General features: G+C 41.6%; 2 protein-coding genes across 15 annotated transcripts in view; one reads left to right on the top strand and one right to left on the bottom strand.

Moving 5' to 3' along the window:
• PPP1R12B (protein phosphatase 1 regulatory subunit 12B) overlaps positions 1-6,734 on the bottom strand; it is a 220,127-nt gene extending 213,393 nt beyond the window's left edge. For 4 of the 12 annotated variants that reach the window (XR_014303701.1, XR_014303702.1, XM_082701996.1 and 1 more), the window contains exon 1: positions 6,267-6,731. Coding sequence is in view for 8 of the 12 variants with exons in the window: in XM_082701996.1 (XP_082558122.1) it covers positions 6,267-6,557 (291 nt within the window). In the remaining 4 variants the exon portion in view is untranslated. Of the gene's footprint in view, positions 1-6,266 lie in introns of all 12 variants that reach the window. The other 8 variants (XM_082701998.1, XM_082701999.1, XM_082702000.1 and 5 more) reach the window with 5 other exon arrangements.
• A 4,898-nt stretch (positions 6,735-11,632) lies between these two features.
• UBE2T (ubiquitin conjugating enzyme E2 T) lies at positions 11,633-19,983 on the top strand. Of its 3 annotated transcripts, none has more exons than XM_082704045.1 (7): positions 11,633-11,711; positions 15,363-15,535; positions 16,083-16,152; positions 17,701-17,806; positions 17,922-18,020; positions 18,154-18,237; positions 19,182-19,983. In XM_082704045.1, exons 2-7 carry the CDS (start codon positions 15,427-15,429, stop codon positions 19,305-19,307), a joined length of 594 nt encoding a protein of 197 aa, XP_082560171.1. In that variant the 5' UTR covers positions 11,633-11,711; positions 15,363-15,426; the 3' UTR covers positions 19,308-19,983. The 3 variants fall into 3 exon arrangements, with proteins under 3 accessions (XP_082560171.1, XP_082560170.1, XP_082560172.1); XM_082704044.1 differs by having other exon boundaries at positions 11,641-11,725; XM_082704046.1 differs by lacking the exon at positions 11,633-11,711 and adding an exon at positions 12,187-12,248.
• Positions 19,984-23,376: the final 3,393 nt, after the last annotated feature.

Below are 23,376 nucleotides of genomic sequence, written 5' to 3'. Positions count from 1 at the left end.
ACTTAGAATCTGTTATTAGGCATTCAATATTAGCAGTAAATTGAACAATCTAATAAAACCTTTAACAAGGAAGATAATATAGTAAAGCATATCCAAATACTATTCAAATGTCAAAAACTTTACTTTCAAAGCACATTTAGTGATATAAGAAAACAATTACAAGGAAAGTTAAGTGAAAAAATCAGAAGACAGTATATAATACCAACTTTGTAAATATGCTCTTATACCCATACATATGAACCCAATATAATGTTAAAAAATAAAAACCCTGAAAGGAATACACTAAAATGTTAGTAGTATATATCTCTGAGTAGCCTGATTTTAAATTACTTTCAACTTTTTTTTTATAATTTCATTTTCTAATTTTTTTAGAATGAGAAGTAATTTAGTCCAGTAAGAGGCAATATAAAGTTAAGAACATGGATTCTCCGGTCAGACTGCTGGGCTTAAATTCTCACTCTGCCATTTATTATCTGTGTGACCAGGGGCAGTGTCTCAGTTTCCCTATCTCTATAAACTCCAGACAAAAATAAAGGTATCTTATTCATGAGTTGTTTTGAGTATTCCACACAAGTTAATATATTAAAAGAACTTAGAAGAGTCCTTGGCTCAGAGTAAATACTGCAGTAGTACCCCATATCTACCACGGCTGCTGTTACTACTATTCTTACTACTGTCATTAAAAACGACTTATCACAATGTAACTATTAGAATAGCTCAAATAAAATAAAAATACCAAGTACAGGTAAGGCTGCAAAGCAGCTAGAACTCATGCATTGCTAGGTGGAATGCAAAATGGAAGAGGCACTCTGGAAAACAGTTATGGAAGTTTCTTTTAAAGTCAAGCATTCCCTGGGACACTCAGGTGGCTCAGTCGGTTAAGCATCCGACTGAGGTTATGATCTCAGGGTCATGGGATGGAGCCCCGCCCCAGGTTCTGCGCTCAGCACAGAATCTGCATGTCCCTCTCCCTCTACTCCTACCCCTCTCTCCCTCTCTCTCAAGTAAATAAACAAATAAAAATCTTTTTAAAAAGTGTTAAACATTCATTGCAACAGAACTCAATTATCCCACTGCTAGGAATTTGACCAAAGTGAAACGAAACATGCCCACACCAACAATGTGTACACAAATATTTCTAGCAGCTTTATTCATTATTACCAAAAATTGGAATTAATCCAAATGTCCTTCAACTGGTGAATGGATAAACAAACTGTAGTACTTCCATATGCTGGAATACCACTCAGCAATAAAGACCAGTGAGCTACTGATACATGCGACAAAATGGATGGATGTCAATGCATTACAGCAAATGAAAGCAGCCAGATTCAAAAGGTTTCATGCTGTACGATTCATCTATAGGGCATTGTGGTTATGGGAACAGAACATTGATGAATGGCTGCCAGGGGCTGGGGGGTGGGAGGAGGAGGTAGCTACAAGGAGGACAAAGAAATCTTGGAGATAATGATAATATTCTATATGTTGATTTGCGATAGTGGCTACACAATTGCATGTACTTGTCACAACTCACAGAACCCTACATGCAAAAAGGTGAATTTTACTGTATATATAGTATACTTTTTTTTAAGATTTCATTTATTTGACAGAGAGAAAAAGCAAGCACAAGCAAGGGGAGCTGCAGAGAGAGAGAGAGAGAGGCAGACTCCCTTCTAAGCAGGGAGCCTGACTCGGAGCTTGATCCCAGAACCTGGGGACCATGACCTAAGCAAAGGCAGACGTTTAACCGACTGAGCCATCCAGCATCCTAATAAAGTGTACTTTAATTTAAAAATACTTAAAAATAGGGACGCCTGGGTGGCTCAGTTGGTTGGACGACTGCCTTCGGCTCAGGTCATGATCCCGGAGTCCCGGGATCGAGTCCCGCATCGGACTCCCAGCTCCATGGGGAGTCTGCTTCTCTCTCTGACCTTCTCCTCATTCATGCTCTCTCTCACTGTCTCTCTCTCAAGTAAATAAATAAAATCTTTAAAAAAAAAAAATACTTAAAAATAAAAATAGGCAAACAATGACTTAATTTTAATTTACCAATAAGACTCACCCAACCTTCTACCTTTAGCAGAATTATGCTTAAACCAAACACACTGACAGCTTGCCTATTTAAAAATATTCACAGAGAAGATTCTATAAACCCAAATAATAGTATACTGCTACTCTAAAGGACTTTAATAATGGGCAACAAAAATGTGGCTAGGGAACAAATAAAAGTAACTTGCTTGTATACTCAAAAACAAAACAGAACAAAACAAAACAAAAAAACACCCCACCATAAAAATAAGCCTATTTTTCAAATCTGGCTTTGAGGTCCATTATAGCATGGAAACTTGGGACTAATACTCATAAGGCAAGGAGCCAGGTGCCTGACATAGTCTGATGCATCATAACTGACTGAAAGAGGTAAACTACTAAATGACTCAGGATGACTGTTCTAGATCCACAATAATGAAGCCAACAGGATCTTCTTAATCCCATATTGACTTGGGTCCTGACACTGAACTGAATTCATCAATACACAGAGGTGAGGTAAAGCATCTCACAAGCAGAACTATAAGGGAAATAAGTAATGAACTTGCAATAAAAGAGAAAGGGTTAAGAATACAAGTTTTAGGGGCACCTGGCTAGCTCAGTAGATAGAGCAAGACTCTTGATCTTGGGGTTATGGGTTTGAGGCCCACATTGGGCAGAGAAATTACTTAAAAACAAACTACAAAGAATACAAAGTTTTGTTTCACCATCCCTGTTGGCACATATACATACTATTTTGTACTGAACTGAACACATTACCATCCTAGTCTTCTTCTGTCTTACTCTGAATATAAATTGCTCTGCCTTTCCTCCTTCCCTCATCTGTTTCTATCTTGTAGAGAGATAGATCATTTTAATCTCCCTGAAGCTACAGGGTCAGATGGAGGCAGCTGTAGAATAACAGAAAATACTAGGAGTTGAATTCCAGTCTGGGGTGTCCCCAAACTTGGACTCTGAGACCACTACAAAACTGACCTGAGTTTCTGAATCAAGTACAGAATCATCCTCATCTCTGTGTGGACTGACATTAGAATCCATTACACCCAACACAGATAAGCGCCAAAAAAATATGTTTTGAAGAAATATGCACTCATTCTAACAAATCCCAGAAAATCTCCTTTCTGAAAACAAGCACTTGCCTCTTACAGCAGCCCAACAATTTGACAGATATAGTTTTAAGAGCCTGTATCTACACCTAGAGCACCCGAGATTGTAATACTAAGGACACCAAAATAGGTGATAACAATCAACCTTGCAAAATAAATAAATAAAAATAAAAGAAATTTTAAGAAGTACCACCTCACACAAAACTATATTAACCCATATGTCATGACTGATAGTGTATATAAATAAATGAAATGGGAATTCCTCTGTGAGCAAACAAACACTTTCACAACTTAGATAATCAGAGTAATGCCTAATTTCCATTGTTAACTCTGGGATACTAAGGGCATATACAATTTACTCACCCAAGTTTAGTTAGTCTGCATCAGTTTCCAAGGCTTTCATCAGAGAAGGTCTAACCTTTGAGATATTTCTTACCTCAGTCTATTTCAAGTATTATTAATAGGCCCCCTGGAGCTTATCATTGACTCAAGCACCTCGTGGTCTAAGCAAAGGCTGCCAAGAAAGAAAGATCTCTACGTCAAAAGTAGCATCAAGGCACCACAACCTGAAGTGTAAATCATTTACTGTGACCTTGTTGGGGGAGGAGAAAAATCAACCACCACTATCACCTGGGGGTTTCTTCCAACATGCCGAGATGGTAATTCACAGTTGGTCAAGAGGCCATGGCCAAAGAGAAGGGAGAAAGAAAGCAATTAACCTGATAATTCATACAGTATTTATATAACCGATGGATATTTTAACTAAATAATTCAGATAATTGTACCACTCTCCATTTCACAGAAGGACAATCAGTCACAAAGTAAGTTGTTCCGCTACTGGCAGCTCCAGTCTCACATTTTGAATATAACCTTTTATGTACCTTAAGAGTTCTTCAGAGCATGGAGAAACATACTGTCACTCCACGGAAACTGACTTGTAAAAGAGTTCCTGAGCCAATAAAGGCCCCTTGTCTGGATTCAAACAAAGAGATAGTTTCTCAACAGAAGGTTTGTTTGGCTCCAAATCTTGAAGCAGCTTAATCTTCAGCTGAATTTGTCTAGTATTAAGTATACCTATTCAATTCAACTCACTGTCAGGCCCATAAACAGGGACAAATCCCTACATTGCCTATGCAGGTGTCGTTGTTTTTAAAAATCTCATAGCTGTCATCTCCTTCCTCTCCTGTTTCAAGAGATAACTGAAGGTGAACAGCATATAAAGTGAGAGAAGTTGTATTTCACAACTTGAGACGGTAGTTAAGACAGAAGGAAAGGCACCAAGAAAGTCAGTTTCAGAAGGGATCAGAAGAGTGGTTACCTTGTATGAGAAGAAGCTCTACCAGAGTGACCTCAAAGCACGTGCTTTTCTCAGGGCATTACTAAAATGTATACGTAAGAACCAGATTCAGGTAGCAGAGTCACCTTAGAAGAAACAGGGCTCCTGAGTTGCACTAAGAAAACTGTGCTTTGATAGAATGGTGACTCAGTAAAGGAGCACATGGACCAGAAAGCTGTATTCTATTTCTCTATCATCTATGAACCCAAGAAACAGTTCCTTCCAGAATCCAGATCTCCATCTCCTTAACATTCCAAATATATTTGAAAAATAAATATTCACCTTCTCAAAGAGTCCAGAAACTTAAAATAATGCATATGGCCCTCTTAGCATCTAGCTTATTTATATTCAATTCAGCTACTTATTAGGTGAGATATAAAGCTCTGGAATTTAAGTCTGAAAAATCAATGCCTAAGGGCAACTTGTTCCTTTTCTAATCTTGCACAAGTAACAATTTTCCAAGCTTCAGATTCCTCATCTGTAAAATGGGAGTTACAACACTACTTGCCACACCTACTTCAAGAATCACTACTGAGATCCATATAGGGGAAGACATACATAAGAATTTTTAAACAGCAAACGACTAATGTTGCTTGCTACCTTAGGTGGGCCACAATTATAAATAGGGGGAAAAAAAAACCAGATACAAACAGAATGAAAAGAAGAGAAGGTTCTTCCATCTGAAAGAGAAGGGTTGCAAACATGGTAAGAGATAATTTTAGGCTATTGGCTAATACATTCAGTAAGTGGTATGACACAAAATGGAATTATTATTTAGAAGTGGATTCTCATGCCAACACATTTACTTCGTACACACGGCAGGAAAAAAAAATAATAAGAAAGATTAGGAGTGGGTGACCAGCTCTCAGCTCACCAAAATAAGGAATGAAGTTCCATTAGGGGAGGGAAGCGGGAGTTAGTTATGACAGTCAGCATGTATTGAACATTACTGCATAAGTAAGAATACTGTTGCATAAGATGAGGGCAGTAAGAGTGTTACTACTAAGCACACCACTGTTAAGTTATAGCCACAACCCATATACTACAGGTATATATAGGGCATATGATTTTTATAAAAAGCTTTGAGAAAAAAGAAAAGAAAAAGACTTCCACAAGTATCAAACAAACATAAGTGATTCAGTAGGTATTCAGAAGTATTCAGTTTCTCCATAGGAAGCTCTTAGGGAGGTAATACTCCTAAAAAGAAACACATAACAAAGAGGTCAAAGGTGTTCTAGGAGCCTGTGGGAGACACTAGCTGTTTATGAATCATTACAAACCAGCAAAACAAGAGGTATGGTTTCAGAAGATCTGCTTCCTTTAACCTAATATAGGAGTTTACTCTCTGAATGATCTAAGATAACAGGGCCACACAAACAGAAAACTGAATTTTCTGAAAAGGCATCAGATGACATTGACGATGCCTATACGAGTGGCATGGTGTACAGGCACACCAACTAGAGAGTGAAGATGACTAATCTATAGGGATAACACCAGCGACCAAATCATCAGTAACCATGACAACTCAAGTAGGTGGAGGGAAATACAAACACTGACCAGGCAGCGGGGTGACACTACTCCTTCAGGTAGAGACCCTGGGGTCGGAAAAAGACTTGATTAGTGGAGCAAGCTGTACGGGAATGAAACCGACTAGCCCCAAAGGACCAGTGTCCATGCAGGAGAGCTCGGTGGTGACACTAACACTCCCCATGGGCGGCCCGCAGGGGTCACAGTCTCATCTGTAAGAGACTCGACGCCTATCCGACCGAAAAGGGAGTTACCTGGTGCAGGGCTGTCAAGCCGTCCACGTTGACCGTGTTAATGTCCGCACCTCTGGCCAAAAGCTTTTTCACCTCGTCGGTGTCCCCGCTAGAGCAAGCGGCCAGGAAAACAGCACCGTCCTCGAAGCGGACCCTGGGGCTCCCGCGACGAGTCTGCGGCTGCCGCCCCGCGCCTCGTCGCTCCGCGGGTTCCTGCTCTGTCAGCGAGCCCCGCCAGCGCCGAAGCTGCTCAGCCCGCCGCATTCGCGCGGACTCTGCCCGCTTCCCGCCCAGGTGCTCCAGCTCCGCCATTGCTCCGACCTCCGCAGCTGCTGCTGAAACTCACCACCCCTGGATTGCTATTGCTGCCCCAGTTGCCGCTGCAGCTTCCCTCAGAGCGATTCAGCCCGGAGCAGAAGGCGGAGACCCCAGCACCGCCATCTTTACTCCTCCCGCCAGTAGCACCGCCCGCACGGTTCCCTCGGCTTCAACACGCAGGCGCTGCCCGCGCCTCTGGTCATCACGGGACTTGTAGTGAGAGACGGGCCCTAACGGCAGATCATGGCCTTGAGGGGACTACAAATCCCTGGATGCCTCAGGGAAGAGGCGAGGACCCGCTACTCCCTACTTGGCCGCGGGAGCCAGAGGGGTCACCTTTGCCCTAAAGCTGGAACCGTGTCCCAGACCGGCGTCAGCCTCTTTGAGCCTTTCGGGAATTGTAGTTTATTCCTGTTGTGACTAATCTTGGCTCCCTAATTATCACATCAGTTCTTTGAAGTGGAAAAGAAGCAGTAATTATCCCTATTTTCTGTTGGGGAAAACTAGACATAAAGTACTCGAAAAACTCAAAATCTATTCCATGGTTCTAAATCTAAATTTTATTTACATTATAGCGTGTAATACATTACCGTATATTAATCACAGTAAATGTAAAGGTGCATGGGGAGGAGGAGCATGGATACATATATTGTCATAATGTCATATATTATGCATAAATTCTTTCAATGAATCACTTATATTTTAGGCCCTTAAACCTTAAAAGATCCAGAAAAGGATGCATTCAACCATGGTGGAAAGAACATGAAAGCTTTCAATTAAAATTGAATTCACATCCCTAAACAAGTTACTTGTTTTCCTTGATCCTGTTTCCTGATTTGTAAAGTGGGAATAGTAATACCTCACAGAATAGTCCTATGGATTAAATAATACATGCAAGGCTACCTAGTACTATATTTGGCACATATCAGTTCATTACTATACTAATTAATAGTAATTTCCTTTCTTACTCCCTCCTCCTTCTCTACTCCTTTCCTGGATCTTAAATTCTTAGGAGACAGAGTGGATACCTGGTCTTTTGGGAATTTTCCCCCCAAAGTTACAAAAAGACAACAATGGGCATACTAAACTCCTATGGCAGCAAGCAGAACATTTTCATATTTACAGTGAACTTTGTTATAAAACCCATATAATTGATTTAATGCCTACACCTACTCCCACAGCCTTAGCCCTGGACAAAATATAATTAAATGTGCTGTCCATAATGAAAGAGAGCATATACAATTATTAGGTTCTTTAAGTTTTCAAATAGTCTTCTGCGTGTTTAAAATTTTTCATTAAAAATTATTACAAAAGTGATTAGGACATTCTAAAGGGAAACTTTACTATATTCCATTGTGAACATTTGTGGGTGCCTCAACTTCCCCTGACATGAACTGAGAATTAAATGAAAAATGACATGCACATGCAAAATACTATGTTTAAGAATACTGTTTCTGGGGGTGCCTGGGTGGCTCAGTGGGTTAAAGTCTCCGCTTTCAGCTCGGGTCATGATCCCAGGGTCCTGGGATAGAGCCCCACATCGGGCTTTCTGCTCAGCAGGGAGCCTGCGTCCCCTACTCTCTCTCTGCCTGCCTTTCTGCCTACTTGTGATCTGTCAAATAAATAAATAAAATCTTAAAAAAAAAAAGAATACTGTGTCTGTCCAAAATATGTTTTAATTAGGTATTCTTAAATACTTTGTAACTATTAATTTTCTTACTACAGAGTCTTTGTAAACAGTGAATAACAATGTGTAATAAAACAATCAAGATGCGGTGATGCGGTGATGCCTGGGTGGCTTAGTCTGTTAAGCGACTGCCTTCAATCCATCTCAGGTCATAATCGGGCTCCCTGCTCAGTGGGGAGTCTGCTTCTCCCTTTCCCCCTTCTTTGTCCCTCCCCCTGCTCATGCACTCTCTCTCAAATAAATAAATAAAATCTTTTTAAAAAAATAAATACTTTGTTTATTTGACACAGTGAGTGAGTGAAAGAGCACAAGCAGTGGGAAAGGCAGAGGGAGAGTGAGAAGCAGGCTCCCTGCTTGATCCCAGGACGCTGGGATCACGACCTGTGCTAAAGACAGATACTTAACTGACTGAGCCACCCAGGCACCCCAACATAATGATTTTGTAATAACAATTTTTAACAGGGGTAAAATGTTCTTTTTTTCTTTTTTTTTTTTTAAGATTTTATTTATTTATTTGACAGAGAGAGACACAAGTAGGCAGAGAGGCAGGCAGAGAGAGAGAGAGGAGGAAGCAGGCTCCCTGCTGAGCAGAGAGCCTGATGCAGGATTGGATCCCAGGAACCTGAGATCAGGACCTGAGCCGAAGGCAGAGGCTTAACCCACCGAGCCACCCAGGCGTCCCCAGGGGTAAAATTTTGAAGGATCAGTAATGTTACATTTCTTTTGGTTATACTATCTTCACATTCAGAATCAGGGAAGAAGAACTACATGGCTCCAGTTGTATAAATATGCTAAAATTGGCCAAGTTCAAGTTAAATCCTTCTATTCTTAAGAAGTAAACTTAAATTTCAACAGGAAGAATTCAATCTTAATATTAGGAAGTTCCAGGAAATACTTCCTTACTATATTTAATTTATTTACTTATTTTTTTCCACTGAATTTGTTAGATTATATAATACCCTCTTTGGAGCTTGTCCTAAATTCCTTGGATAATTTAAGTGCATCCCTACCTGGAAGGAGAGGAATGTATCTTCAGCTACATAATTACAAAAAGCAAGTAATAATTAATATAAATAAAAGTATTTTAGCATAAATGAAAGTAATAATTATTATAATCTAATTAATTTAGCTGGCTCAACCAAAAAAAAAAAAAAGTTATGCCACAAAAAACCCCCAAATTAATCTGTGTATAATGGCTCAAAAAGGTTTTCAAAATTAAAATCACATTAGCTTTTATTCCTGTGACATCTTCCCCCAGGACTTTCTGAGAGTAAACTTATATAATCAGCCCATTAACAAACAAAATAGTTTAGATTTACTTGATATAGAGAGTATATATTTGTAGTAATATATAGTAATAATAAATATATATAAATAGTAAATATAAATATATAGTAAATATAGAAAATTTTTTATGCAAAAGTGATAAATCCTGGCAAATAATCCTGTGTATAAATAAAATATAATTTTTGTGCTTTTAATGTACTGAGCCAGCTACGATGCATCTATATTCTTGTGTGAAGAAACTTTTGTTAAATAACTTCCCACACATACACTTAAGAAATAAGTCATAATGTTAAAATGCTCCCTTTTTAAAAGCAATGACACCCTACATAGGTAAGGAAAAATTTCCAGCCTGGCCTCTAGTCTCACCAATTAACATACCTCCCTCTGGTGGACAAATGGAAACTGTACATTTAGCCTATGGAGTTCTTTTTACCTTTTTCCTTTTATTCAATCCTTTGAGTTTAGTTGCCAAAATTATTGGCATTTACTTGTTTTATGATACCATCTCTCCTCTCCCCCAGACTCAACAAAGTTCCTGCTTTTTCTAAGAGACATTTTAAAGACTAATTTCTCAGAGAACCACCTTGATCTCAGAGATCAAGGAAGTGATCAGTTTCAGTTCTGAAGACAGAACTGTAATTACATTTGGGGTAGGAAGAAAATAAAGAAGACATTGAAAAGGGGTTACCTGGGTGGCTCAGTCGTTAAGCATCTGCCTTCAGCTCAGGTCATGATTCCAGGGTCCTGGGATCCAGCCCCCCATCCTGCATCGGGCTCCCTGTAGGCAGGAAGCCTGCTTCTCCGTCTCCCACTCCCCTTGCTTGTGTCCTCTCTCTCCCTGTCTCTTTCTTTGTCAAGTAAATAAATAAAATCTTAATTAAAAAAAAAAGACATTGAAGGAATTAAAACAAAGTACCAGTAGCAAAATAAGCATCCAACTCCAGATTTATGACAGAACACACTTGACTACAATGAGTAAATATTAACAATAAATGCGAAACCCCAGAGCAGCTGACTGGAAATTAGACTGGACAGTCCCAGGATTCCTTGTGCTTGTAATTCATAAGCTACTTTAGTCGATTCATTCTTACAACCAGTGTGAGGATCTCCAGGGTAGAATCACGGACAGCGTGCCAGTGAATGTATGGGTCTCTGGAGAAGAGGTAACATGCCTGCAGTGGACTCGGGGAACCACGTGCTACTTAACACCAGTTTGAACGAAATGCAGACATCATGGCAGTGGCCAGAATTAAATTGGTTTGCAAGTTTTGAAAGACTGGCCGTGCTGAAAGCAGTGAGAGGAGGGTTTGGCGCGTGTTATGTGTTGCTGGTGTTTTTCCACCCCCAGTATCCCCAAACGCTAGTCAAGTTCCAGCCGCGTCCTTTAGATTCAGGTCAAGTCCGAGTCACCCATAAACGCTCACGGAGCCCAGAAACTTCGAGAAGTTAAGGCTGCTTAGCCATAAACAGGTACTTCCTTCGTCAGGTAGCACCACACTTTTAGAGTTGGAAGAAGACCTCGAAGCCATCTATTCTCAGCTTCTACCCAAGGCATGGATTCCCCTTTGCACTATCCCTCATCAACTTCCAGTCGAACACTTGCAGTGATGAGTTCACTGCGGCCCAAGGTGACCGGTTCTGTTCTGCAGGGATCTCATTGCTAGAATGCTTTACTGGGCTACACTCATCTGCATCCCTTTAACTTTCATCCGCTAGCCTTAGAAGCATCCTCTGACGCAATAAGTTTCCTCGTGAAGACGTATCACGCAGTCCCTACTCCAGTCCAAATATCTCCGGTTCCCTTCACTGTTCCTCCTAAGAGGCGATTCCCAGTTCCTTCCCTGCTCTGACAAAGACAGTTGACCTCGTCACCGAACTTGTCACCGCACGGGCCACACCAAGACCTGAAGCCGGCCGGAACCTCCGAGCGCCCCCACCCTGATAGACAGCTCCGCCTACGAGGCGAAGAGACTGCGTCCGACGCGCGCTCTAATTTGAAAGCGGCGTGAGCGGAAACAAGATTCAGAACGCTGGCCAATAGGGAGCTGCGCTCCTCTCCCGGGCCTTGCGGCGGACCAATCGCAAGCCCTCGTGGCGGGAGGCGGAGCGACGCCAACAGACTGGGCGTGCGCAGGTGTGGATAGCTGCTGGGCCGCGCGCTGCGACGCCGTGAGGTGGGTACGCACAGGTAAGAGGGCTGTTTTCTGGTTCCCCGACGGAGAGAAAGCATCCTGGCGGCGGTCCCTGTGAGTCTTAGGGACCAGAGTCCTGTTTCTGCCTAATGTGGGAGATTCCTGAAGCGGCTCCTGAGCGGAGGCTCTGCTGGAATCTCCACAGCCCCGCGGCGGCCAGAGTTGTCCGAGCCGCCCCCTGCCCGGCAGAGAGGGGTGTGCCCCCGGGCAAGAGACGTCGCCGCCCGGCGCTCGCTGCGGGCCGCGCGCAGGCCGTTTTGCCTTCTTCACCATCTGGCCCCCAACCCACGTTTCCTCCGCTAGTTATTCAAACTTACTAAAAGGCTGCATACTGGTGGCATAGCTGTCTTAGAAATTAAAATACGGTGACTACACCCGTCCTCCAGGGATTTTTGCCGCAAGAGAAGAAGCTGTCAGAGATGAATAACAACTCCCGGTGCACGTTGGTGTGGAAGCGCATAGAGGGTGACAGTTGAAAGGAGTGAAGGATTGGGATGCATTACTAGAGAAAGGCAAGAAGTGATTATTTCATGTGTAATGTCTGTAGGTGTGAAAGAGAATGAGATTCTTAGTGGGCAGCAAAAAGAAGTCGGTGTGGTGTGGCTCATTGGGTTAAAGCCTCTGCCTTCTGCTCAGGTCATGATCCCAGTGTCCTGGGATGGAGCCCCGTATCGGGCTCTCTGCTCAGCAGGGAGCCTGCTTCCTCCTCTCTCTCTGCCTGCCTCTCTGCCTGCTTGTGATCTCTGTTGTCTGTCAAGTAAATAAATAAAATCTTAAAAGGAAAAAAAAAAAAGTCGGTGTGGCTGAAGCCTAAGTTTGTGGGGAGTAGTTACAGGATATGAAGTTGGGGTTTGATTGTAAAGAACCTGTGTGCCCAGAAAATACTCAGTAATTGATGGCTTTTGAGCCAAGGAGTGCCATATACCAATTTCTGTTAATATAGTGAGGCTGGGGTCTGGTTGCCCCCATAAGAGAAACTGTCTTGCTTAAAATTCCTCACCCCTGTTCTAATCCCTTTCCCCTGGGTTCTCATTTTATATAAAGGTACCCTCTGTTTCTTGTGGATTCTTGTCTTATTGTGGTTGCTTTCTCAGCATCTGCTTCCTGAGAAAAGTAGTAAGGATCTGTATATAAAATGCGAGATTAATTATCCAATGGAATTAATTAATTAATTCAATTATCCAATGAAATACTTGCCTCCAAAAGATGGTCTTATGAAGGTCTAAGGAAATTTGAAAGTACTTTAAAGAATAATTTACATGAAAGACTTGTCTTGTAATTCTGTTTGACAATTGAATTCACCTGTTATATTATTAATCTTATTTAAATATTTCTGGAAGAGTTTTTGAGGTGTGAAGGAGCAGCAAGCCTGGAGATTAGAAAAGGAAGGTCCAAAGGACCGTTCTGTCTGCAGCACAATTCAAGAGAATGTCTTTACCTAGCCAATACACAAAGTTAGTCTCCTTTAAACATCCCGGTGGTGGAGATAGATGGCCTCAATCTAAGTGTATGATTATCATAACAACCATCTAATAATGACAGTCTGTGCCCACCAGGTAATTTTCTCGTTATAATTAGTTTTCCAAATAGAAATAGCTTAAGGAGAGAATGGGATTAAAATTAAAAATTGTATCATAGTTGTACAAATTAATAAATTGACCTTTTAACGTTTAAGCCTTTGTGAGTAAGCCCTACCGAATCTAGATTTACTGCCAAGTCCGGTTTTCAGTTTACAGAGCTGAGAACCAGATCCTGAGATGTATATATGTGTGGATTTATATGAGGTGATTCTAAAACTCACATAGAAGAGCAGAGGATCAAGAATAACCAAGACAGGGGTGCCTGGGTGGCTCAGCAGGTTAAAGCCTCTGCCTTCGGTCAGGTCATGATGTCAGGGTCCTGGGATCGAGCCCCGCATCAGACTCTGCTCAGCAGGGAGCCTGCTTCCCCCCTCTCTCTGCCTACTTGTGATTGCTGTCTGTCAAATAAATAAATAAAAATCTTAAAAAAAAAAAAAGAATAACCAAGACATTCCTGAAGAAAAAGAACAAGGTGGAGGAACCCAACTTGCTGTATGTCAAGTCTTATTAATAAGCCACAGTAATTAAAACAGGTATTGGCTCAAAAATAATCCAGTTGATCAGTGGAACAAACTGAAAAATCCCAAAACAGATCCACACATATATGCAAATTTAGTTTATGACCATATCAGCAGGGAAATGGTGGACTTTCCAATAAAAAGGACTAGGACAATTGGTTCTTCATATGGAGGAAAAGATCCAAAATTGGACCTCTGCCTCACATTATACACAAAAGTCAATTCCTACTGGATTAAAGACTTAAATGTGAAAGCAAAACTGTGAAACATTTAGAAGATTTAAACAAATATCTAAGTTTGGGGATAAGGAAAAATTTAATACATGAAAGTGTAAGTGTACAGGAAAAAGTTTTAAAATTGATTATGTTGAAGTTAATAGTTGTGCGACTGTCAAAAGACATGAATAAAGTGGAAAGACATGCCACAAACTGGGAGATAGTATATGTAACTCATAATATCAAAAGATCGGTATCCTTTGGCAGCTAAAGGGAAAACTAGAGTTAGAAAGAGTGTTGAGTGTGTGGGTGTTTGTTTTAGATGAGAGAGATTTTGAGCATATTTGAATGTTGATGGGAAAAAGATTGGAAATACTGAAGAATTGGGAGGATGTAGCATCCAAAATACATGGAGAAAACCTCACACATTTAAGCATTCACTTACAAATATCTCAGAGTGAGACTATCTCCATCATCATTCCTTGCTCTCCTTACAAAGCATATATAGACCTCCTCCCACAGCTAATATTTGTCAAGCCTTTTCTATGCCAGGTATACTGAGGATGTAGTGGGGGGGCAAAATTAGACCCAGGCTCTACCTCATAAGTTTATAATTTATCAGTGGAAACGTGTTAATTGGAAACTTGTGTTTTTATTGTTTGTAGAATGCTTCGCATTTTTAATCTTTATTTTTTAAATTTTTAAATTTTATTTTATTTGTAAAGATTTTATTTATTTATTTATTTATTTTTAAGATTTTATTTATTTATTTGTCAGAGAGAGAGCGAGTGAGAGCGAGCACAGGCAGACAGAGTGGAAGGCAGAGTCAGAGGGAGAAGCAGGCTCCCTGTGGAGCAAGGAGCCCGATGTGGGACTCCATCCCAGGATGCTGGGATCATGACCTGAGCCGAAGGCAGCTGCTTAACCAGCTGAGCCACCCAGGCATCCCAAAATTTAATTTATTTATTTGACAGACAGAGATCACAAGTAGGCAGAGAAGCAGGCAGAGAGAAAGGTGGGAAGCAGGCTCCCTGCTGAGCAGAGAGCCCAATGCCGGGCTCCATCCCAGGACCCTGAGATCATCACCTGAGCTGAAGGCAGAGGCTTTAACCCACTGAGCCACCTAGGGGCCCCTTTAATCTTTATTTTTAAAATGTGCTTGAATAGATAACAGGAAGGAAATGGAAGAAACTCAGATTCCTTTCTTAGAATAGAGATTAAAATGAAGAATTTGTTTTGCTTTTCACTAAACTGAAGCCATGTGCTAAAAACTCGAGTCACCTTTGCTGACTGTTTCATGGTTGCCCCTTTTCTCCCTAGTGAATCCCAGCCAGCTTCTAGTGTGGTGCAGTGAACCGTGTACAGTTCCTTCTACTTGGGGACCATGCAGAGAGCTTCACGTCTAAAGAGAGAACTGAACTTGTTAGCCACAGAGCCACCCCCAGGCATTACTTGCTGGCAAGACAAGGACAAAATGGATGATCTTCAAGCTCGTAGGTATCATGTCATGCGTATGACGACCCTATTGAAGATTATGCTGAAATCTGAACATTTGTATATTCTAAAGTAGAGAACAGTGGCAAGGTCAAATTACCTTACCAGCGTTCTAAACCTAATTTGTTTACGTGTATAAGAGGTTTGCTTGACATTTCTTCATTGGTCTTTTATTATACCTTTTGCTGATTCATAGCCAAGATTATGATTCAATGCCCAAGATTCAGGGCATTAGCTCTGAAGCAGTGTTTAGACCAAATCTCACCATCTCAAATATCTGTGAGGCCAGACAGGAAACATAAATAATAAGAATACTGCAGTACAGACAAAACAAAACTGCGGCTTATATTTGATCTGTGGTCAGTACTGTCCAACTTCTGTTTGATCTTCTGTCTGTCCTTTGTTTGACACCATCAACATTTTGGCTACATTGGTGTATTGCATGAGAAACTTCTTAAAGCCCTAAGAGAGAATTACTGTCCTAGACCAGCTTTTGTGATCGTTCAAATCATCTGATTACCTCTTAATTTTTTTTTTTCTTTAAAGTAATATTAGGTGCAGCTGACACACCTTATGAAAAAGGTGTTTTCAAACTGGAAGTTACCATTCCCGAGAGGTTAGTGTGAGTTAGATTTTCTTTTCTTTTCTTTTCTTTTTTTTTGAGAGCAAGCACATGCAGAGTGGGCTAAGGGCAGAGGGAGAGAGAGAATATCTTAAGCAGGCTCCACACCCAATGTGAGGTTCAATCTTAAAACCCAAAGATCATGACCTGAGCCAAAATCAAGAGTTGGACGCCTAACTGAGCCACCTAGGTGCCCAGTGTGAATTAGATTCTAAACTTATAGGGTAGAGTATAGTTATTGAAAGATAGGGTAATGTAGTAGAGTATTACGTGTAGGAGTTAAAGGTCCTAAGTTTTAATCCTAGTCTTATGATGTAATGTGACTTCTGGGCAAGTTATTTTATCTCTGGAGTTCAAATTCCTTCTCTAAAAGTGAGCTAGATCATATCTAAGGCCCCTCTTTTCTTCATCGTGCTAAAATATACATAACATAAAATTGATCATTTAAGCCATTTTAACTGTTTGGTTCATGGCATTAAGTATATTCACATTATTAATGTGAATATTACCATCATCCACCTCCAAAACCTTTTCATTTTCCCAGACTGACACTCTATACCCATTCAACAGTAACTTGCCAGCTCCTCCTCCCCTCGGCACCTGGCAACCACCATTCTACTTTCTGTCTTTACGTTAAGGACCCTCTTAATTCAGGTCTCCTTTAAGGTTCTCATTGGGTGAGTTGTAGTTGTAGTTTTGTGCAGAATGGGGAAGAGAAGAAATGAATGTCTAACTGTTGACATGTAGATGTCTTTTCACTAGATCAGATTCTGGCCAAACTTGTTAATGTCCTGAGAGAAGTAGCTTGATAATCATGTGATATATCAATTCTAAAAATCGGCTGGGAATTTTCCAAGGTTTGTGTCTCACTAAAAAGGCATAATAACCAAATGCAGCGGGGACACCTGGGTGGCTCAGTTAGTTAACTGTCTGACTCTTGATTTTGGCTCAGGTCATGATCCTAGGGTTGTGGTATTGAGCCCTGTGTTGGGCTCTGTGCTCAGTGGGGAGTCTGCTTGAGATTCTCCCTCTCCCTCTACCCCTTCCCCCTGCCCCACACGCACACGCTCACTGTCATGCGTGTGCTCTCTTAAATGAATGAATCTTTAAAAAAAATAAAAACGCAATGTATGAATTTTAATTTGATTCTGTTTTTTAAAACTTCTCTGTAAAAAAACGGGGGGGGGGTGACAATTAAGGAAATAAGAATAGTAGATGATATTGGAGAATATATTTTTAATTTTTTTATAGATATATTGATAGTATTGCAGTTATATAGGAGAACAGCCTTATTCTTGGGAAATATGTGCTGAAGCATTCACAGGATAAAGTGCCTTGATCTAGGTGGTGGGTACAGGAATGTTTGTAATGCTGTTATTTCAACTTTTCTATTGTTTGGAAGTTTTCATAATAAAAATTTGAGAAAAAAAATTTGCCTCTCAAAGGCAACCCTGATGAGTCACCAGGAAGCTCTTTATAATATATGTTTATAAAGAAACAAGTACTTTAATAAAAATCCTCTATTGTCCTGTGCTTTCAAAGGTACCCCTTTGAACCTCCTCAGATCCGATTTCTGACTCCGATCTATCATCCAAACATTGATTCTGCTGGAAGGATTTGTTTAGATGTCCTCAAATTGCCACCAAAAGTGAGTGGTGGGTAAAGGGTGGACACAACATTCTGTGGTTCTCATCTATAAAACTTGAATTAGAGGATCACATTCTTAGGAATACAAAAGCAGCTCCCTGTCTGTCTGTGTATAGGGTGCCTGGAGACCATCCCTCAACATTGCAACTGTCCTGACTTCTATTCAGCTGCTCATGTCTGAACCCAACCCTGATGACCCACTTATGGCCGACATAGTAAGTATCCTTTTTGCCTCTGCAGCACACGTCCTACTTTCTTCATACCTCTGACTTTTCGTTTATGGCAGCTGCAACTTAATCACTACAGATCATTTTTCTCTCCATTGACTTGTCTTTGATTTTGTCTCAGTCCTCTGAATTTAAATATAATAAGCCAGTCTTCCTCAAGAATGCCAGGCAGTGGACAGAGAAGCATGCAAAACAGAAACAGAAGGTATGATGATTGTACAGTTCTGATTCTGCTGCCGTTGTTAACCTGTTAAAAGTGTATTTATCTGTAAATGCATAAGTGGTTATTAACTTTGCCAAATTTGTACTGTATTCTAGAGTAGCTGATTGATCCTTTCTCTTATTACAACTTTCTTTTTTGTTGTTGTTGTTTAAAGATTTTATTTATTTATTTGACAAACAGATCACAGTAGGCAGAGAGGCAGGCAGAGAGGGAGAGAGGAGGAAGCAGGCTCGCCGCTGAGCAGAGAGCCTGATGCAGGGCTCAATCCCAGGACCCTGGGATCATGACCTGAGCTGAAGGCAGAGCCCCCAACCCACTGAGCCTCCCAGGCACCCCCCTATTACAACATTCTAAATAGGTATTCAACAAAATAGCCTAGTAGCTCAACCAACAGTATATTTTTTCATCTTTGACAACACTAGAGGGCAGGCAGCATCTGCTTAATTTTTTTTATATTCTTGGAGGTAGCAAGGTTAGATAGAGGTGACTAATTCTTTTTTAAAGTTTTCTTTTTTAATACAAGAAAGGACTATTGCAGGAATCAGGAAGGAGTGAGAGAGAAATAGGAAAGAGAGGGAAATTAACATTTCTTATGGGACCATTCATAGAAGGAAGAAGGAAAATTTCTCCAGTTTAAGTTGATGGAACTTCCTCATTTAACAATATAAATTGTAGGAACAGAAAGATTGGCATATTCTGGTTCTTGCTGAGTTAGAACATCCTTCAGATTCAGTTAAGTAACAGTTACTTGTGAAAAGAAATAAAAATTTAAAACATACAAAAGATTGAGAAAGATGCATTTGAAGGAAATAATCATATACAAGAAACCACAAAGAAGTACTTGGAAATAATATTACAGCACTTCATTGTTTCCATCCTGGTTCCTGGTGTGAACCTCACATTTTACCTTATCTGCTCCTTCTCAGGCTGATGAGGGAGAGATGCCTGATGATCTGCCGGAGGCTGGTGACTCAGAAGTACGCAACACAACCCAGAAAAGGAAAGCCAGGCAGCTGGGAGGCATAGAAAAGAAATTTTGCTCTGACCTGTAGGGGTTTGTCCTGGTCCTAGTTAATATATGCTTTGTTAAGATGGTCTAATCTGCCTGCCTCTCTCTTGGATATTTTTCCTTGTATTTGATGACGTTATCATCTTTCTTGTCCTATAAAACAGACCTTGTGTATTTATGGATTCTGCTATACATTGATTCTCTGAGGCTAGTTTGTTTTATTTAGCTTGTACATACATAGTTTGAAACCTTTTAAACCTGAAAAATAAATAACCACTTAATGTTGAGTGTGTGTTTATCCTGAATGTGTGTCTGGGAGCAAACTGTCCAGAAAGCTATATAATAAGAATGTTAAAATATTTGGAATTGTTGTCTTTTATTTTGCCAACTTACCAACATCACTAGGGACGCCGAATGTTTGACGTAGATGTAAAATCGCTGTTGGAAACAATTCAGTTACCACCGGGCTTTCAAGGATTCTAGGTTTTCAGAAGTCTTAACAGAATGTGGGAATAAGGTAATGGGCCCTTTTGTTAATTTTTTTGCGGTTTTCACTTTTTGTGATTTACACAGCTGGTCAGAATTACCATGGTAATAAATATTTATTGAATACCTGCTGCGTACCAAATATTGTGCACGTGATTTCATAACAGTGGAAAAAATCAGACATGAGATTAACCAAGTAATCAGACAAATTTAAATAAAGATTTTTGTGATCACTTTCTGTCGCTAGCTTCATTTTATGGCAGGTACTACTCTGAACAGATGGATGCCAAACTTGAATCCCTGACTCATGATTTTATAATCTACTTAGACTTTAGTATTCTATTGAGATGCAGATAAAATGGACTTGAGCAGAAATCAATTAAAGCGGAAAGAGGCTGCCTATGCTGAGTGAAGGGCTTTCTGAAGAATGTAGATACTAGAATGTAGAAAATAAGGACCAGAATGTCCCTGTCCACATCCCAGTGCAGCAGTTCTATCCCGGAGCAGTGATTTTATACCTCGGCTAGGCACTGTGTACGTAAAACAGCGCTTCTCGGAAGAGGCATTACCGTATGTCCTCACCCAGCACAGCCTGCCACATGACATGTGTGGTGCCGGACTCAAGGCAAACAAGACAGGAAGTGTGAATTTTTTAATCCATTAATGACAGATGATGGCATAAACTGAAAATATAAATTTCTTTTGTAACCCCCACTTCATCAACTTCCCACTTCTCTAGAATTCTTAAGCCCACTTCTCAAAATTAGTTCTTTTTAAAGCCCAGAAATGATTTTATTCCAGGTTTTTCTCTATATTCATGTATATTTAAGCCAGATCTGGGGTTCCTAGGTAACATTAGTATATCCGTTTGGACGCTTTCAGCTGTTAGTGAAATCTGACTCGGACTGGTGACAATGCAACATGAGAAGTTCTAATGGAATATGGAAAGTCCAGGAGTAAGGTGAGCATCTGGACTGATGTGTTCAGAGGCTCAACAATACCAAGATTTCAGTCTCTTTCCCCCTGCCATCCAGAGTAAAAACTTTGTCTTCGCTCCCTGTTCCTTAAACATAGTCTCCTTTCAGAGTGACTCCTAGCCACACTCAGGGCATGTGCTTTGTAATTCACACCCAGCAGGCTGTGGAGCAAGAAAGTTCCTCTGATGGGACCACCCTGAAACCAGTCGCTTTGGCCAGCAAAATGCCATGTGCTGACTGATCAGGGTGAAACCAGACGGGAAATGTAAGCTGGACTTAGGGAAGAGTTGTAGGAAAAGAAGCCCCTCCTATGGGACAAACCCCCTCCACAACTGATCACTAGGTCTGGTCAGTTCTACCAGTCACTTGTCCCTCCCTCTTCTAACACTAGTTTAAGCCATTCTGATCTCACGTTTACTGTAGTCACCTGACCATGTCTCCTTGCCTCCAGCCTTGACCCTCAACAGTCCATGCTTCTCAGAGCAGCAAGAATAATCTTTAAATGATGTCAAAGCCAGATTTTACTTCCCTGCCTGAAACACTCCCAAGTGGCTCCCTTTTGCCACTCGGGGAGTGGGGTGGAAAATCCAGTCTCCTTCCCTGGGCCAGAAGACCCTGATCTAGCACCTGCTTGCTTTATCTGTCCATCCTTGTGGCATACCCTCTATCCTATACACTACACTCCAGCCGTATGAGCCACTTCTAATCTCTTGAACACACCTAGCTCATTCCTTCTTCAGGGATTTCTACATCGTCCATGATAGTCTCAGCTAAATATAGCTGCCCCAGAAAGTCCTTGTGTGTCCCATCTAAAGGAGCACCTTAAGTCCCAGGCACTCTAGCTTATAGCCCATGACTTAATTCATGGCATTTGTACCTATCACAAAATGTGTCCATTGTGTGTACATTGTCTGGTTCCAAGTGCTGGGGATATAGTGGCAACAAGAAACTTCTCTCTCTAATGCAAGAAAAACAATGCCAAAAATGATTAGAAGTTATCTGTCCAACTCTCTGACGTAGCAAGTACAGAGGACCTGGGCTAGAGAACAGAAATAAAAGAAAATGAGAGTGAGAAAAGCCCAGGTCCTTACCCCACCCAAGGAACAATGCAAAAGTATTAAAAGCATGGTTACTGGGGTCAAGGTGACCCCAGCCCAGTCCCGGCTGCACTGCTTACCAGCTGTGTACCCTCAGTATGCTATTCAATTTTTCTGTGCTTTGGGTTTCTCCCATAGAACAGGGAGATAATGATAGTAGCTAACTCTTGAGGTTGTTTTACTGATTGACTAAGATAATGCACATAAAGGGCCCAGTACAGGGCCTGGCACAGTACTGACGTTTACCGAGTGCTTAGCTGGATACTGGATGGAGACAAGATAGTGGTCCAACCTCAACCGGGCCCCAAAGAGATGTTGTGCCCCTTGCCTACTCGCCAGTCTGCTCTGCTCCTAGGACAAGCAAGCTGAGCGAAGTTTCCCAGCTTCAAACCCCTAATTAAAGAGGAGAGATGACCTCCGTGACTGATCATATAAACATTGTAGATTCCAAGCTCCCCTCTCCTGCTGCCCCCACTCCCTCTCCCCACCTCTCCCCAAAAGCTATCTAAATAAGAACAGATTTTACCACCCACCTTGTGGGCAGTTTCTAAGCTAAGGCTGGGGACTAGCTATTTATCCTTCGGCTGCTGTGGGAATTCAACACACACAAATAAAGCTCCTTTTCCAGCTAAGTGTGTATTTTTCCAACAGCGTGTGGCCCCCCTGCCCAGGTTGTCTTGTTTAGGTTGGGGCGGCCTGAGGGAGGGAAGAACAGGGTGGGGGATGGGTGGGGTGCTGTGGTTTCAGAACAGGATCCCCAGGATGGCAGGCTGCAGGGCAGCTTGGAGTCCCGCATAAGGCTGCCAGTGAAGCTGGGGAGAGGCTGGGCTGAGCCTGGGGTGATGGACGCAGATGTGCTATGCCCAGAAAGAGCACGTTCCATTTTCTCCTTCTTGGCAGGTTGCCCTGGCTCCTACCATGGCTCCCAGTGAGCGCCCATCCTTTTCTCCAACTCTCCGTTCCCATCAAGGACAATAGCTTCTCCAATGTCTCTTCCCCCCACCCCCTTCCCACCCTCACTCCAGTATTTCTCCCTTGGTGAGTTTCCTCTGCTTGCCTTTCCCCATGATCCCACAGGGTGGTTAAGGTGAGTTTTTATTTATTTACTAGGTTCTCTCCAGACCTGGGAGTTATGTCTGGGGAACTGCCTAACAGGGTCAGGTGGTGATAGGGTTCCTTTTGGGGGAATGTCTAGGTTTCCCTCCCCGGTTGGCCCATGACCTCCAAGGTGTCTCCTAGTGCTGATACCTGGCAGTTCTGTGATTCTCAAACTACCTGTGGGATCCAAGGCCGGAGCCTGTGGGGTCAGGGTCAGCGATGAAATAAATGAGTTTGGTCTCAGCTACCTTCTCATCTGCCCTTTCCATTCTCCCCACTCCTCTAGCACTCTCTGGCCCTGTATTACCCCCTGGGGCCTCCCCCCAGCCTCCCACTATCTCCACCTGACAGTCTAGCCTGACAATCCTCCTTGCTTCCTTATTCCCATTCTATAAACTGCCCTCTCCAGCCTAAGAGTTGGTAAGAGCTCAATGAGTTTACTCCTGGGCCATGG

This window comes from Mustela nivalis (assembly GCF_964662115.1).
Source record: "Mustela nivalis genome assembly, chromosome: 16".
NCBI classification, from domain to species: Eukaryota; Metazoa; Chordata; class Mammalia; order Carnivora; family Mustelidae; genus Mustela; species Mustela nivalis.
This window is presented reverse-complemented; position numbering and strand designations above follow the sequence as displayed.